The sequence below is a fragment of the Phymastichus coffea genome, unplaced genomic scaffold (genome assembly GCF_024137745.1).
Source record: "Phymastichus coffea isolate CEN01 unplaced genomic scaffold, Cenicafe_Pcof_1.1 PCOF00129, whole genome shotgun sequence".
NCBI classification, from domain to species: domain Eukaryota; kingdom Metazoa; phylum Arthropoda; class Insecta; order Hymenoptera; family Eulophidae; genus Phymastichus; species Phymastichus coffea.
The window spans coordinates 420,050-435,766 of NW_026706940.1; the positions used below are offsets into that span (position 1 = coordinate 420,050).

Genomic DNA, 15,717 nt, shown 5'->3' on the forward strand with positions numbered 1-15,717 from the left:
TACTGGAAATTCGTCGTTCTTACGAAATGCTCATGTATCAGCAATAAAATAATTGAGCTATTGCAGCAGAATCACATAGTACTCATATTTCGCTAAAAATAATTCTACGTAATGTGTTGAACTTATGAAATTTCCCCTGTCGAATTCTTGTGTGTGCGTGTTTGTGTACGAGGATGCAAAAAAAAGGTATGCGCGTGAAATCGCAATCGTCAAGCATGAAGGCGATTGTGAACCAGATATGTAACAAGGCGAAAATCGTTTCTATAAATATATCGTTAGCGTTAATCATATATAGTTTCATATTTTCGTTACGTGAAGAAAACGAAATCCGAAAGAAAGTTGAATTACGTCCAGTAAATTTCTATTGTGCGCTATGCCTGGCCACGTAGTGACCATAAAAGGAAGCTTCTTTAATGTTCTACAAGCGACGGTATAAGTGAATTTGAAACGCTCGCAAAATACTTGAACCGTACACATAGTTGGAAATAATTTATTGTCGTTCTTTTTTTCATTCATTCAATTTATGATACACAAATGTAAAATACTGCGAGTATAAATTATTCATTCAGCTGTCGCATGACGTTCATTTTAATACGGCGCAGCCACGTGTCGTTTTTTGCTCTTTCAAATTTCAATTTACCAAGGGGAATACGATACGCGAGTCTACATAATTTTATATTTCTGCATATGCCGTTTCCTCGACAGGAAATTTGAAATCATTTCGAATTTGATTGACTCTGTAACTCAGTCATTAAGAAAAAGAGTCGGAGTAACAAAGCAATCCTAATTCCATCTAACGAGAGGTGTCGTGAGAACACCACACGTCAATTGCCGCGAAATGTTACGAGCGTTCATTTATCAAAATTAATTCGTCAAAATTAACGACTTAGAAAGTTCGGCTTCCCGGCAAAATTTTGTCTATTCGCGCAAAAAATCCAGCAGCCGCGAGAAAGAAAAAAAGACCGTTCCGCTTTCGGCAACGCTGCCGATTAAAGATTGAGCAATGGAGCCGCCAGCAGCGATAATTGTCGCTGAAACAACTGAAGCAATAGTTAAGTAAACATGAGCTCATACTGAAATAGCCGTCGCACAAGAAGCGAGGCAGACGTCTCGCGCATAATAAGCCGTCAAAAACGACAGCCTCAATTGCTATTCTCTCTCTCTCTATCTATCTACTTTGCTGCCTAGCAGCCAGAACGCAGAAAGGGCAGTCCACTATACTACCACTATACTTACTTAGTCCCTTTAAAAGGCACAACGTCGCTTTATATGTCACACGACGACGAGCGACAGGCAGCGTGACTTCCGCTTCGTGTGCCATCGCCAGATAAGGCGGCATACGACTATTGATCGCGATTCAATCCTTCGGATTTCACTAATTACTCTTTTTTTTGCAATTTCTCTCTACCTCTTTGTTTGTTTTGGAGTTTAATTACACGAGGATTCTAATCTCCTGTCTTTAGAGGTAGCTTCCAGAATATCTGGACTTTTATAGTGCTTGGCTCAACTTCGCTCATTACCTTTATTACTCTGGCTAGAATCCAAAACTTATTCGGCAAATTATTCATTGAAATAGAGACGCAACGTCGTTGTCGCGCGTTAAATACTAGAATCATCGATGGTCACCGCCACACCGAGACAGGGAATGCTCAATTCATTACGTACGAATTGGTCTATTGATTTATTATCTGACGACTCGCTCGATAGATTTTTAACGAACTAAGTTCTCATCGTAAACTGCCCAGAAAGGCTTTCAGAGAAAACTGCCTGGAATAAGTATTCTTTTATTGTGGCACATACGTGAACGTCTTGGAGTGGGGCCTTTAACAAGAGTCCGAAAAAAAAATGAAAGCGGAGTCTTTTACTCCGTGTAATTTATGACAGCACCAGTAAGCAATAAACTACATTTATCACCTATCTCTCTCTTTCTCTCTCTCTCTCTCTCTCTCTCTCTTGAGCACGAGAAGCTTATTGAAGTCAATTTCGTTTATATTAAGTTGCCGCATCATGAAAAGAACATATACAGAGAAAATCAGCAATAACACCACTATTTGCAGAAATTATGATCATTTAACAGGTCGCGGTTTGGTGCAAGAGATTTGCCAATGCGTTTTCTGTTACTTTTCAAAAAGAAAAGCCGCCGAATAAATGCTCGGGGACGGCTCGCAGTCACGCTGGAATAAAAAGACCTCTTTGAAAGTTTACAGATTCACTTTACATTCGATAAAACGACACTCTCATACGAGAGAAAAAAGAGTACAGGAAACAGATTTATTATTTTTTTCGACAAACCATACGAATAATCCAGTAAGTCATTTGTCAAATGGTTGGGGTAAAAGTAAACGTGCCTTCGGAAAACAATCAACTTCAACGGCAGGCGACCGGCTTTCGCCAATATTTGAGTGTGTATACACAGTGATGCGTGCCAGCGTAACAATTAACAAACGCTCGATCTCGCGATATGGACGATTAGATAAAACGAGTGTACTTGTGACATTCGCACAATTTCCTCTTTTTTGCCATTGCCAATCGCGCGTCGTAGTGGAAACAAAGCTGAACGCCAACAATAAGGTGGCAGGTGTGCCAAAAACAATAGAAACGGATAATTAAAACTTGCCTCTTGCTCGGGAGCGATAAAACGATGAATTTCACACGCAACAGCAATCGGAGTTTGTTTACTAACACAGGTTGGCAGTCAGCTGATCGTCTCGGCAGGTCGATTCAGAAAAGTGTAATAACGCTCAATTGACGGTGTGCGAGCATCGAGAGACCAACGAATCGCGAGCTGTTGCTGTTGCATAGAAAATCGTTGCTCGGCTGCTGCTGGCCACTATAGCCAGGACCGGCGTCTGCCCGTCCCATCGCCGGAATGCGCGCACACACTAGCGCGAGACACACACACTGTTCAAGGGCGATAATTCAGAGAGATTTCGTCCTTCCACGGATCAGGTAAGACTGTATATGGCACACCGTTCACCCTACACTTGATATGCTCAATTCTCTCGATTGCTCACTGCCAGAAATGAAGCTGTCAAACGCTCCAGTACACAAAACACTGCGTAAGATATAGATGTATACAAAAGGAACGGACCAAAGCGAGCGAAGGACTGTGCACGAGGACGTTCGAGCTCGGACTGACATGGACGCGGTGGCTGGCGGCAGCGGCGCGATGAATTTCCCCGCCGCTCGCTCGCTCGGCTCTCGCGTGCGCGGCCCGCTATCTTCTCTTTCTCTCTTCCGGCTCTGTTCGTTCGCACGAATGGAGCGCCACACTGCGACTGCAAGTCGAAGCTTTATGGAAAACACTGGCTGGCTCGCGACTGATACCAGACTCTGGCTAGGCAAGGTTGGCTTGCTCAGGGGCAATTCGTACGGGGTGACGCAAGTTTTCAATATTGTTAGGGTTGCTCCTGTCGAATCTGAAACGCTTGGGGGCCCTGTATTATATCTGTATACATATATCTGATATATATCAGGTTTTGTTTGACTTCTATTGCTCTGTCAAGTGTTTTTGCGCTGTTTCAATGTAATATCGGGGAAGAAGTAATTTAATAATGAAATTTGAGGAAGTTTCGAGCACTCGCGTTTATGGATGAATAAAGAAAGTCAGATGAGTGGCTAGAAAAATACTGAAATTTTAATCGGCCATCCGACTAATCAATGTGATGTGGAATCATGCGCTCTAGCTCTAATATAATAATTGATTGAACGTTTTTTCTTGTCAGTACGAGTTAACATATAGAACGCTGTCCGCAAGTTGTTTATTACTTCTACAATTCATTCGGTTACGTTTCAATTGGATTACTTATGGTATATTCATATTTTATGATCAGCTCTATTCTAACTAATGATGTACGGGACGGTGATCAATCTTGATTAATTCCATTATTTTCATTTTGTTTTAATTTATTTGTCTATTCACTACTTCAACCAAGTTGAGATGTACGTGTCTTCATCTCGAGACCTCGTTGCACGGTCGACATGAAGTAGCGCTCTATTTTTCTTGAAAATTAATGAAATGCATGAGGCGAAATGTATGTATGTACGTTGCGCGATGATATTTCCAAAAGAAAATCGCCGGAAGACACTGACTGCGATAAAATATTCCATACCAGAGATACAAGATTATTAAGTATACGAAGACAGCAAGTTGCATATATAAAACATATTTGTGAAACTCCACCTCGTACAGGTCTTGGGATGCACGCGCGTATACCTGCCACCCAAGCTGTGTGCTTCTTTGTTACTCTCCGCTGTCTGACGCGACGCGAACCCCTTTCCCTCCACGCGCGCGCATCTTCTGTCCTTTGACACTCGGCGAGTCCTCCTCGTCCTTTCGCTTTTTCACTGCAAGCTCGTTTTATTTTCGAAAGCTCTTTCGCGTCGCCAGGAAATGACGACGCTTGCGGCCCTTTTGCTTCGGCTTTCTCTCTTCCTTTGCTTTCCATTGTTAGTTGCGCAAACCGCTAGTATATAATGAAGCCCATGCAAAGAATCTTTTTTTATTCTTTCGAACTCCAGATTCTGCTATTTCAAAGCTTTTTTATGCTGGAATAATGGCAAGCACGCGAGCTTCTGTCCTTTTACTTTTCACTTGCAAAACTACCCCCTGCCTCCTCTTATTCCTTCATACTTTCTCTTTTTTTCTTTTTCTTGCGTCATCCTTGGGGTTGACGTATCTGACGCAAAATTCTGCAGCGTTTTAAGTGGATTTCCCATATGGAGGGAAGTACGAAAACCGTATCCTTTAACGGCTTTACCTCGTGTCGGTAAAATAGTTACCCGTATATGGAAAGATGTTTTTGCTGGTATATATTCGCTTGCGAACACCGCTAGTAATAGTCCTATTTTTACTCAATAGAGGGCGAGTTTACTCTTTCAGTGGCAGAAATCTGTAAAAGGCGACCACTTGTCTAATAAAGTTTTCGAAGACAAAATTAATTTTACTAAAGCGATATTAAGAAATTTTTTACTGGGATCTATCATCAAGAATCATTTAAAACAGTAAGATTATCTTAGGAAATAATCTCTAACTTGTTTTTTTTTGACATCACGATCTATCGAAAATAAATTTCCATCACATGCGGTTCTTTCAAATGAATAAATCATAAAGTTACAAAGATTTCAAATAAAATTCAAAGATAGATAGGAAAAATCAAATTCCGAGTCTCGAATTGAATTATTGAGCAACGACCCAGTTTTACGAATTTTTCTCGTCTATTTATGCAAATCCCACAAATAACTTGACAAAAAGTGGATGAATTATAAAAGCCCCACGTGCATCGCTGCGCGTAAGCTCCTCGGACAAATCCGACGCCCAAAGAACTACGAATGGAAACCATGGGATTAAAGCTAGCTGAAAATGAATACAAACGATCGACGCGATCTGGATCAACGAGTATTATAAAATTATTATTCGATTTCTCGCTCCTTTGATCAGTCTATCCTTCGCTGGCTTTAGATTTCGAGTAAAATATATCGTCCCGATAGCTTGCTTTTCGCGTGAAAATTTGGTTCACAGTAGCAAGGTGTGTTTGAAAGAACCTTCGGATTCTCATAAGCATGTGTAATTTTCTCGTTAATCTAGGGTACAAACAAACCAACCTTTCTTACTTGTGTTATCTCTAAGCTGAAAGGACTGCTTCTAATCAAATACATTATTCTTCCTTCTTTCATACAGCGACAGTTGGCGCGTTGAAACCCATGTGCATTACGCAGAGTAAACACACTTCTTATGTACATTTTTGCCTTTCAATGACCATTGAAACTCATAAACACTTGATTTTCAATAGAATACTCTGATGTAACTATATGTTTATAGCAAATGGTCAAAGTAGTCTATTTCTTATTAATGACGAAGTTGTCTTGTTTGTCAAAGAAAATGTAAATATGGTCGAGACGTCAACGTTTTTGCTGAAGAAATCTCATTTTGCTCCAGCAATGCTAATTTTGTGATTACAGCGTTAATATTACACGCCTATGTACTTCCTCATAGAAATCCTTACGAATTTTGGGATTGCAGGAGGAAAGCTTGAAGTGAAAAAGAATTTAAATTACTTAAGGAAGTTGCGTACGTAAATCAGACTTGAAAAAATTTTCTCAATTTTTCCATCTGAAAAATACAGTAGATTTAGATCTACTTTGTTATTGTTAGTTATAGCCCCATTGCTTTCGTCGCTCGTTCAGAAGATATTTTTCTTGTTATTTCGAAGATAAATTTCTTTTTATTTCATACTTTGGCACTCGATTTATAATCGTGTTTGTTTTAAAGAAATCAATTTTCTGCTATTTCAGCTTATTGAAATTCATTCTTCTTTTATATAACTGCATTTCGTTCTTCTTCAGATCTTTCCGCAAACAACCATTCATAATTCAGTTGAAAGCCCATTACTCGTTCATTATTCGTAAGACTTGAATTTAACGACTTAATTCAGATCGAGATTGCAGTTTTCGTTTTCCACAAACATCGTAGATTTGTATTTTATAACTCTTACTGTTAATAGAGTTGAATTTACGTATTATTGCTTCTCAAGTCAAATTTGAATCGCACTACTTGAAGCACACTCCATCGGTCTAACTATCAGAGTTAATAACGTTGAAATAATTACATGGCTTAATGGACTGTGCAGAACACCAAGTGAAGGCGAACAGTATAAACCGTTATTCGAGCGCTATCAAGATCAATGTCTTGATCTTTCAAGTACTAAGAGCAATTGTAATAAGGCCCTTGCTATTTACCCTATTTGACAATGTATAATTGAATGAATTACTTATTTGTAATAAATAGGATGTGGTTTCTGCATTTTCAGGCTCTCACGCTCTGTAACCTTACAGTCCGTATTATCAATCTTTCAGATCAGCCAGCGATACGACCATTTTCTCAAGTATCAGTGATGGATGCAGAAAGGTCGGTTTAACTTTGAGAAAGATTCACCACCGCCATCGGTACAAACTTGCTGAATCTTTCTTTCTGCGTCAATTCTCTCTGCATACGCACATGCAGCACAGAACTAGACTACTTTGCATGCTTGTCCTTGCAAGAGCTGCGAGAGGTTCGAAAAAGCCCCAAGAGTTTCCAAGTCCCTGGGCGTATAAACGAATGTCGCATGAGGCTCTGTTTTGTGAATTGCGCGCGCGTCGATTACGGATCGAGAAACAAAACTCGCTTAGCGTTGCACAGCGTCACGCGTGCTCACTACCACCTGAGCAGCCAAACTTTTCCACTCGGATGTGCCGCATTCTAAAAACTTTTACTTGCAGCCATGTGAATACGTGCGCGCAACGGCCAGGAGCAGCGGCATCAGCAGCAGTTCTTCTCCGCGAAAGAGCTATATAGGATTCCACCGATTGCGAAACGCTCTTGACTTTTTGCCAGTAGAAAGAGAGGGAGTGAGAGAGAGAGAGAGCGAAAGAGAAAACAAGGAAAAATCAATGATGACGAAGGCTTTTGCTATAGCCGGTATATAGGCTGCTTCTGCTCCTCCCGAGTTTTCGTCTCTTTTTCAGCGGAGAGAGCCGAAGGCGAAACTGTCCTAGTTTGTATGGGAGACACGCACGAGCGCGGCCTCTGCGCGCTCTCTTTTCTTCCTCTTCTTTCTTTTCTTCTTCGCCATCGTCGTCGTCTAGAGCTTCGGTAAACTGTCTGTATCCTTCACTGGTATATACGTCTGTCTGTCTGTCTCTCTTTCTGCTTTTTTGCAGTTCGAACGACTCACTTTTTTAAGGGGCGAATGTGTGCATAGATGAGACTGAATCAAAACCGTCGACTTTTGCCGGGTCAACATTTTTATAAGGCTTCTGGAATTTTGATGTTTTTGTTTGTCTATTAATCCAATAACCCAATATATATATAGTAAATTATACACGAAATGACGATAAAACTTATCGTGAGTTAGGAACGGAATTTATTATTCAAACTATTGTGCTAAAAAAGGATTTTAGTGCATTTTTTTAATATTTGAGAGTTTTATTTCTTTTAGTATATTCAAAATCGAATTCAATACTGCGTAATTGAAAATTCAACAAGGTGACCATACCGATGTCAAGAAGAAGCTGCGCATTGAATTTTAAAATAGTATAATCTATTGAAGAGAGAAAGCGTCGATGCATAAAAAATGCAGAGCTTGGGGGATAATATTTTTTCGCTCTTATGCACTTCTGAAGAAACTGTAGAACTCATTGAAATATGGAGAAACTTGTTTGAAGATAGTTCACGAACTACAAGTGTATGCATACAGTTATTATTTACGCGGGCATACAATTTACCTAACAAAAAAAGTTTCGTTCAACAGTGGTTTACTGCAAAATTATTAATGAGAGTATTAGACACACGCAAAATTTTTCAGAAAATAACATACATTTTCATTATTCTCAATTATGTGAAAACTTCATTGTTGGCGTAGAAAAAGAAGACCCAAAGGAAGAGGTCTTATTTTTTACGATATATTGTAGTTATTTTATGACTTTCGAAACGATGCACTTAATATTTTATGTCCATTTATATTTGTATTTATGTTTTACCAACATGCAGCATACTTGAAAAAATGAATCGTGGAAGGAAATTAAAATTTTTATACGTGAATGAAAAAAGTACGAAATAAAATTTCATTGCAATAGAACTCCACACACAATAAACTGTAAATAAGTATATAATCCTACAAATTACATGAATTAACGATAAAAAAAAGCTAAAACAGACGTTAGGTGCGAAAAATATGCAATAAAGTTTCTGTAAATTTTGAACGAGCCACATCGGCGCGTATATCCCAGAAACGGTACATCGTAACTAGCGCACGCGTTGCCGCCCCTTTCAAGTACACGCGGCCGTTATATAGCAATAGTGCACCAAGAGAGAGAGAGAGAGAGTGAGAGAGAGAGAGAGAGAGAGAGAGAATGAGTAGTCCCCCCCTCCGAAGCCTCGTCTCTGGCAAAAATTGCTGCCCACAGAATCCCAAATTCTGAGCGTACGAGTGAATTCAAACAGCAAAGGCAGTGACCATAAACGTTAATGATGCCGAGAACTTGTGGAGGAAAATAGTTGGCGTAGTAACAAAAAAAAAACCGTGGAAGATATACGAGTGGCCAGAGGAAAAGAGAGAGATAAAAAAGCCAAGCTGGTACATTTAATTAGCCATCGTATAGAGTATCCCCTGCAGACCGCAGATGTAACCACTTAACGTATCCTCTCTCACTCTCATTCCCTCTTGAGCCTGCGTGATTCCTCGCTACGGAAACGAGGCCACTCTGCGCCCGCATTACGCGTTATTATTTGCGGCGCGGCTCTGTGCCACAGTGACGACGAGCCACCTCCGCTAGGCTAGGGAGATAAATTGATTTCGGGGGATTAAGGCGGAAAGCGCTAGAGAGGCTCAGGGATATTTGCCGTTTTCACTGGGGTTGCCAACGAACGCGAGCGTTGATTAGAGAGTCTTATCTTCTTGCTTGTTCGCGTTTTTTTTCTTTTTCCCCTTTCCAGGAAGAAGCGACGTTTGTTTTAAATAGGGATTCGGGGAAGGTTAATGAGAATCCACGAATCGTTTGAGGGTTTGAACTTTTTATTCTCTCAAAGTTTCCGCCGTAGCTTGCAGATATTGAACGACAGCTCCATTTTCGTGAAACGATCGTATCGTAAAGGAGTTTTTCTCATAAACAAGCGGATCAGGTATTATTATCTCCGATAAAGTCCAATGCAATAGAAATCTTATCGGAGATTCATAATGAAGGAATCGAGTATTTCTCTTTGTTACTAGTAAGCACAATAATTTGAAAGGGAAACATTACAACTAAACATCATTTTGCAAATAACGAAAGCTCTTATAAAATATTTTATTGTAAAATTATTGAGTGTTTACCTTCATTTATTAGTTAAATTGTGAAAATTATAAATTTTCTTTACTATGGTGAAAAAATTATTCTAATAAAGTTATCATCATAAACACTTTTTTATCGTGAAGTACTCTGTAAATGCTTTTATTTTTTTCTTTTCGAGTTTCAAAATTTCAATTACGAGCACTAGAGAGTCCTCTTAACCTTAATACCTTCTTTTTTTTTTTTAATTTGGTTTGCCATGCTTTTCTGAACGTTAGAGTGAACGAAAACCACTTTTGAAGGGCTCAATTTGCTCCTTTAGATAAGTATACCAGATCAAGTGAAGAATAGTCAATTTTACCATTTTTATTATAACTTTTACTAATTTTTTCAAAATTCCTTTTAGACAAATTTGCAAAAGTTCTCATAGAGCGGTAAAATTAATAATTTCAAAAAATTCTTCACTTAAGCTGGAGTACTGATCTAAAGGAAGAAAATGTGATCTTTATCAAAAGTGATATTCATTCACTCTAACGTTCAAATAACCGTGGCAAACCAAATTAAAAAAAAATAAAATGTTACAATTGAGGAGACTTTTTAGTGCCTGTAATTGAGATTTTAGGACTTAAAAATACAATGAAAGCATTTACCAAGTACTTTAAGATGAAAAAATGTTCATATTGTAACGTAATTAGAATGATTTTTACAGCACAGTCAAGAAAGCTTATAACTTTCATTATTTAATGTCAACTACCACTCTTAAATAAAAAGGGCATTTCTATAAAAAAATGCATAATAGTGACGGATAAAGTAGTATATGTAGTTGAAAAAAGTAATTTATGAAAAACATGTTGAGCACAAAGTAAACAGACTTTTAGTGGCGAACAATATGAATACAGGAGATTGTTAAACATAGGAAAAATGTTTGTGGATTTTCTTTCAAGCAAAAGTTGTGATAAATTTTTCTCTTACATAGGTATTTGGAATCACCTGATTTCGATAAAAATCGCGCTGGTCATTATCAAAACGTTCCCGTATTGAAGTTTCGTTTGCAATGCCGGTATACGTATCGTAATAATAGCGGTCCTCGCATAATGACCATTTAATAGCTGTGCTTTCGAGTGTGCAAATTAAATTTCAATAACTGGGTATACATATGCATTCGTAATTATAGGAATGCTTGCAGCTTAGGCTAACGTTCAAAGAGTATCTATGGAGAATACGAAATGCTTGCAGTGTAGTATTCGTTCCAAAAATCTCATTATGCATAATTGGAAATTACTCGGCGAGTGTGGCTAATTGCCCCTATCTGTCCGCTAATTATAATCATCAAGTTTGCATTCAAATTATTGAATTGACTGGAAAAATAAGCGATCAGAGAATGAAAATCAATTCAGTTGCCGCACTTTTCACGAGTCGCTCGGTAGCAACAGCAGCAGCAGCAGCAGCAGCAGCATAATCGAGTTCTGCAATTGATTGACGGTAAAATGAGAAAATGGTCGACGGGGACATGTACGCAATGTTCCTCGAGTTGAGAATACAATGCCAGCTTTTTTCTTTGTCCTTTCCTCGAAGACGCAAAAGTGGGGAGAGGAAAGATGAGAGCGACCAAAAGATATGCGTGCGTTTTACGAGTGTGCGTGGCGCACATTTGCCTAAATGGCAACGGGAATTCGCGCCGGACGTGTCACGCGGAGGGTCGCACGTAAAGCGGAAGCGTTTGACTCCAACATTCAGCCAATACAGAAGTAGGGGAAAAAAGACAGCAGCAGGCAACGCGTAACGAAATGGCAAAGCGCGCGCAAGGCATCGAAGAAAAGCGAGAGACAAGCGCCTTTCTCTGCTGTAGGGTAGGAGGCGCGCGCTTTGCTCTCTTTTTCCTTTCCAGTATTTGGCTGTACCCATAGTACCTGCCTGTCTATGCCGTGCTTTACCCTTTATCGTTCGGTAGACTGACTTCTCTCTTTCTCTCTCTCACACACACACATAACACACTTTGTCCTTGTAAAGCTCACGACTGGAATTTAGTTTAAGGGAAAAGGGGGTTTTCCGGTCAAAAAATCTGATCGACGGCGCGCCACTGAATCTCTTTTCTTCTTCGACTCTGAGCGACTGAGAGCAAAGGCAAAAGAAAATAATACTCGTGCGGGCGAGTATTAAAATTTGCAGATTGTTGGTACACAAACGAGTGAAGAGCGAGGGCTTTTAGCTTGACGGTATTTGTTGTTTTTTCTATCAAAAACACCACCTCGATTTTTCGAAAGATGAATAAAACAAAAGAAAAGTACTCACCCTTGCTTTTGATGTGTGTTTCAGCCCGATGGCTGGCTGGCTTCTGTTGCTCTGAAAGAAGAAAATAATGTCTGTGATTAGACAGGTGATGTGTTAAGCGAATCGCGTTACTAGATGAAAATAAGAGCACTTAGGTGATTCACATAAGTCAGATTTTGTACGGAAAGTGCGTTGATTTTTATTATACCATTCACTATATTGCGTATAATGAACAATAATCATGCATAAAGAAACTGCTGAAAGTAAAACAGATTGATGGCTGAACACTAACGAAATCCACGGATGCGGGGTGGCAGATCGGCGATGCTACATCATACATCAAGCTCATGCGGGGTGGTGAAGAGAGGACTGCAAAGTTTACCTCGGTATCCGGCGACTGGACAATGAGGGAGGTCCTGGGTGGCTTCTCGGGCGGGACCTTTTTCAAAGTGCCGGTAAAGTTGAGGCTGGTACCGACAGACGCTAGGCTAGGCTGTGAGCACGGCACGTCGAGATTATCATTAGTCTGCTGCATGCGTTGTAGTTGAGAGAAAGGAGTACGCGACAGCACGTCAGCGCGATCGAATTGCGAGAGACTGGGCAATGGCATCTGCGAGATATTTGGAATCTGAATGGAGTCGCTGAAATCCGAGTCCTCTTGAGCTTGTTGTTGCTGCTGTTGTATTCGAGGCGATATGCGAGCGTCCGAGGTTAGATATCCGGCAGATTGTACTTGCGAGACTGTGGTCAAAAGTGGCTGACCGTACAATTGTCGCGATGCATTGATGCATTGATTCAGAATCGACTTGTTCGTTTGCTCCTGATCGCTATTCTGATCACGACTGCTCGCCGTCGAGAATTCGGAGCTTTTGTTCTGGCTCAGCTTCTCGGCTATTTGGCTTTGCAAGTGGAGATTTTGCATGCGATGCTGGAAATCGCTCGGTTGGTATGTAAATTGCGAGACCTTGTCCAGTATTTCGTTCTGACTCTGCAGGCAGTGCAGCTTGGCTTGTAAATCGCTTTGTTGTCGCTCACATTGGCTCAGCTTCTCGGCAATGAAATCGATGCTTTGCTTGTTGTGGAACATCTGTTGAGCGTGAATGTCTTGACTGTCAATCTTGTCGTTAGCTGCGTTAGGCTGACTCTGCGAGTTATCGTGATTCTTCTCGGCATTCGAGGATGACAGGTTTTGACTCTTACGATGGCTATGGATGATGTGATCGACTTGTTCGAATGGTTTGGAAGGTATGTCGTTGAAATCTGTTACTATTGTCAATGGCACCTTAGACTCTAATTTAGCTTCGCTTTGAGCGGAGTACTGATAACAAATAGGGCTAGCTCGAGATATGACGTTCGTTGTGGACGTTAACGAACCCGTCGTACCCAAATTAACAGCAGAGCCAGTGATATGTTGATCGTCAAATTCCTTGCGCGAGGCTTCCATATGTTTCGTCAGATCAGCACTTACGTGTCGCAAATGACGACGTTGCTCTAGAATTGAATTCTGAGTTATATTTGCTATCGGCTGGAATGCCGAAGTTGTCATGGGTACTCTAGATTCTTTGTCTATTTGCCCGTAACTCCGACTTTCTGGTCGTCTTTCTTCGGAGGGTGCACGAGAACGAGGACTCGTAGTATATATCTCTCGATTTTGCATCATCCTACTTTCAAGCTCTTGCCTTTGACGTTGTTCTGCCCACATAACTAATTCCGCCCGCGTCTTTTCAAAATTATTTGGCAGATTATTTGGACTCTTTTGACAGATACGATCGGAAGCATTGGTGTCGCGAATAGGTACGAAAGTCATTGGTGAACGTCTCACTTCGTCGAGACGTTTGCCATCGATCATCATCGGAGATCGTCGATGATCGTCAAAATAATCCGAGCGTCTATTTTCTTGAGGTACAACGATACGCTGACTAGGGCTAAGGCTACTCCATTCAACGGATTTTCTCTCTCCAGTTACTAGAATACCTTTGGGTGCTACACCCAACGTCGGCAGAATGGGCATAGGTGACATACGCATGCTGGCATTCATATCTAGTCTCCTCTGCTGCTCAATGAAATTCGAAGTATTTATATCCGGTTTAACATCACTAATATTCGCGTTGGAATGGGGCTTACGATTAGTGGATAACATCGATTCTGCCTGTGTACTGCTTTCACCCGGAAACGTAAACGTTATCGTATCGTTACGCCTTTGAAAGCTACTCGATGTATCAGCCGATATAGACTTTCTACGCTCAGGCCTGGACACGTAGATTCCGCGCTCGGAACCTTCAACGTCGCTACTAATAACTGACTGTTCCCTTGAAACATCTCCATTCGCTTCCACGTATAATCCATCTTGCCTCGTTCGAGGTACTTGATTCGTGGATACGTATCGTCTTTCAGGATTATCCTGATTAGGTTGCTGCGTGTCTTGAGCGATTTGATTCTCATCGGATTTTGACTTTGGCCCTGTTTGGGCATCCATACTAATGGACTTACGATGTCCAGATTCATGGGTAATTTTGGAATTTACTCGGGGAGGAACCGACGGTTTCGGTCCTCGAGGAGGTTTGTCGGCGGAAACGGCTGCAGAAGGGTGCGCTACATTTTGTGCTATAGGCTGTATTATCGGTTGGCCTTGATACCCTGACATCTCTTGAGAAAATCTTTGAGGATTTGGTGAATGTTGTGCAGACGGAGTTTGTTGTGTTTGCTGTTGGCTGTACTGTTGTGGATAAATAGTTTTCGTCGGATTATACGGTCCTGTATTCATCACAGTCTGCGGATACTGACTGTAGTGAATCTGTGGACCAAAATGAACGTAACCAGCAGCAACGGTCGGCTGAAGCCCTATACCCTGTTTAGCGTAAAACGTTGGCGCCTGTCCAGTCGATTGTGGAGGAAGTTGCGTTTGCGGAGGTTGCTGCATATATGTACCCTGTGGAGCGGCTATTGCCATACTCTGCGTATACAGACCCGAATCCCTGAAACTTGGGTCCCTCGACACGTACTGTGCCTGAGCGGGATTATAAATGCCGCTATGAATCTGCGAATACTGAAGTGAATCAGGTGGCGCAGCTATCACGTATTCGGGACCAAGGTGGGCCGCGGCCTGCGATACAAATTGTACCCTATCAATCACGATATTGTCGTGATATGGCTGATGAGTCAGTAGTACCGGTACCGACGGTGCTCGCTCTTCCACGTGTGGCTGATGATTTTGCGTTTGAACTTGACTTTTGGTATTTGTCTGATCTTGCGCATCGTTAGGCCGAGGGAGTGGAGGGCGATTGGCGCGGACTTCAAATCCATTGGACATATCGCTTTTGACAACGTCCGCCACGATATCGGTACGTCCGTTCTGACGGCTGTTTTGACTTTCATCTTGCTGGATCGTCGCACCGTCAATGCTGAAGCCAGATCCCGATGAAGGCTGCGACATGGTGGGGCCCACCGGCCTACTGCCGATGTAGCCAAGAATTCGCCCCAAGCCGCACACTGTGATGAATTACCGAGTACTAGGGCGGAATCCAAGCTCATCGGGTGACGAGAACATCAGCTTCGTTTGAAGCTAGATGTCCTATGGGCACCCGCGGTGCTCATTTACATCGGAATTGTTTTGTTGATGCTGTTGAAATGGACAAATTG

General features: G+C 41.2%; 1 protein-coding gene across 1 annotated transcript in view; it reads right to left on the reverse strand.

Moving 5' to 3' along the window:
* LOC131671574 (uncharacterized) overlaps window positions 1-15,109 on the reverse strand; it is a 159,929-nt gene extending 144,820 nt beyond the window's left edge. Inside the window, exons 1-2 of the mRNA XM_058948082.1 lie at window positions 12,461-15,109; window positions 12,100-12,150 (exon numbers count right to left, since the gene is read on the reverse strand). Of these exons, the coding sequence (XP_058804065.1) occupies window positions 12,100-12,150; window positions 12,461-15,028 (2,619 nt within the window). The 5' untranslated portion in view covers window positions 15,029-15,109. The remainder of the gene's footprint in view (window positions 1-12,099; window positions 12,151-12,460) is intronic.
* Window positions 15,110-15,717: the final 608 nt, after the last annotated feature.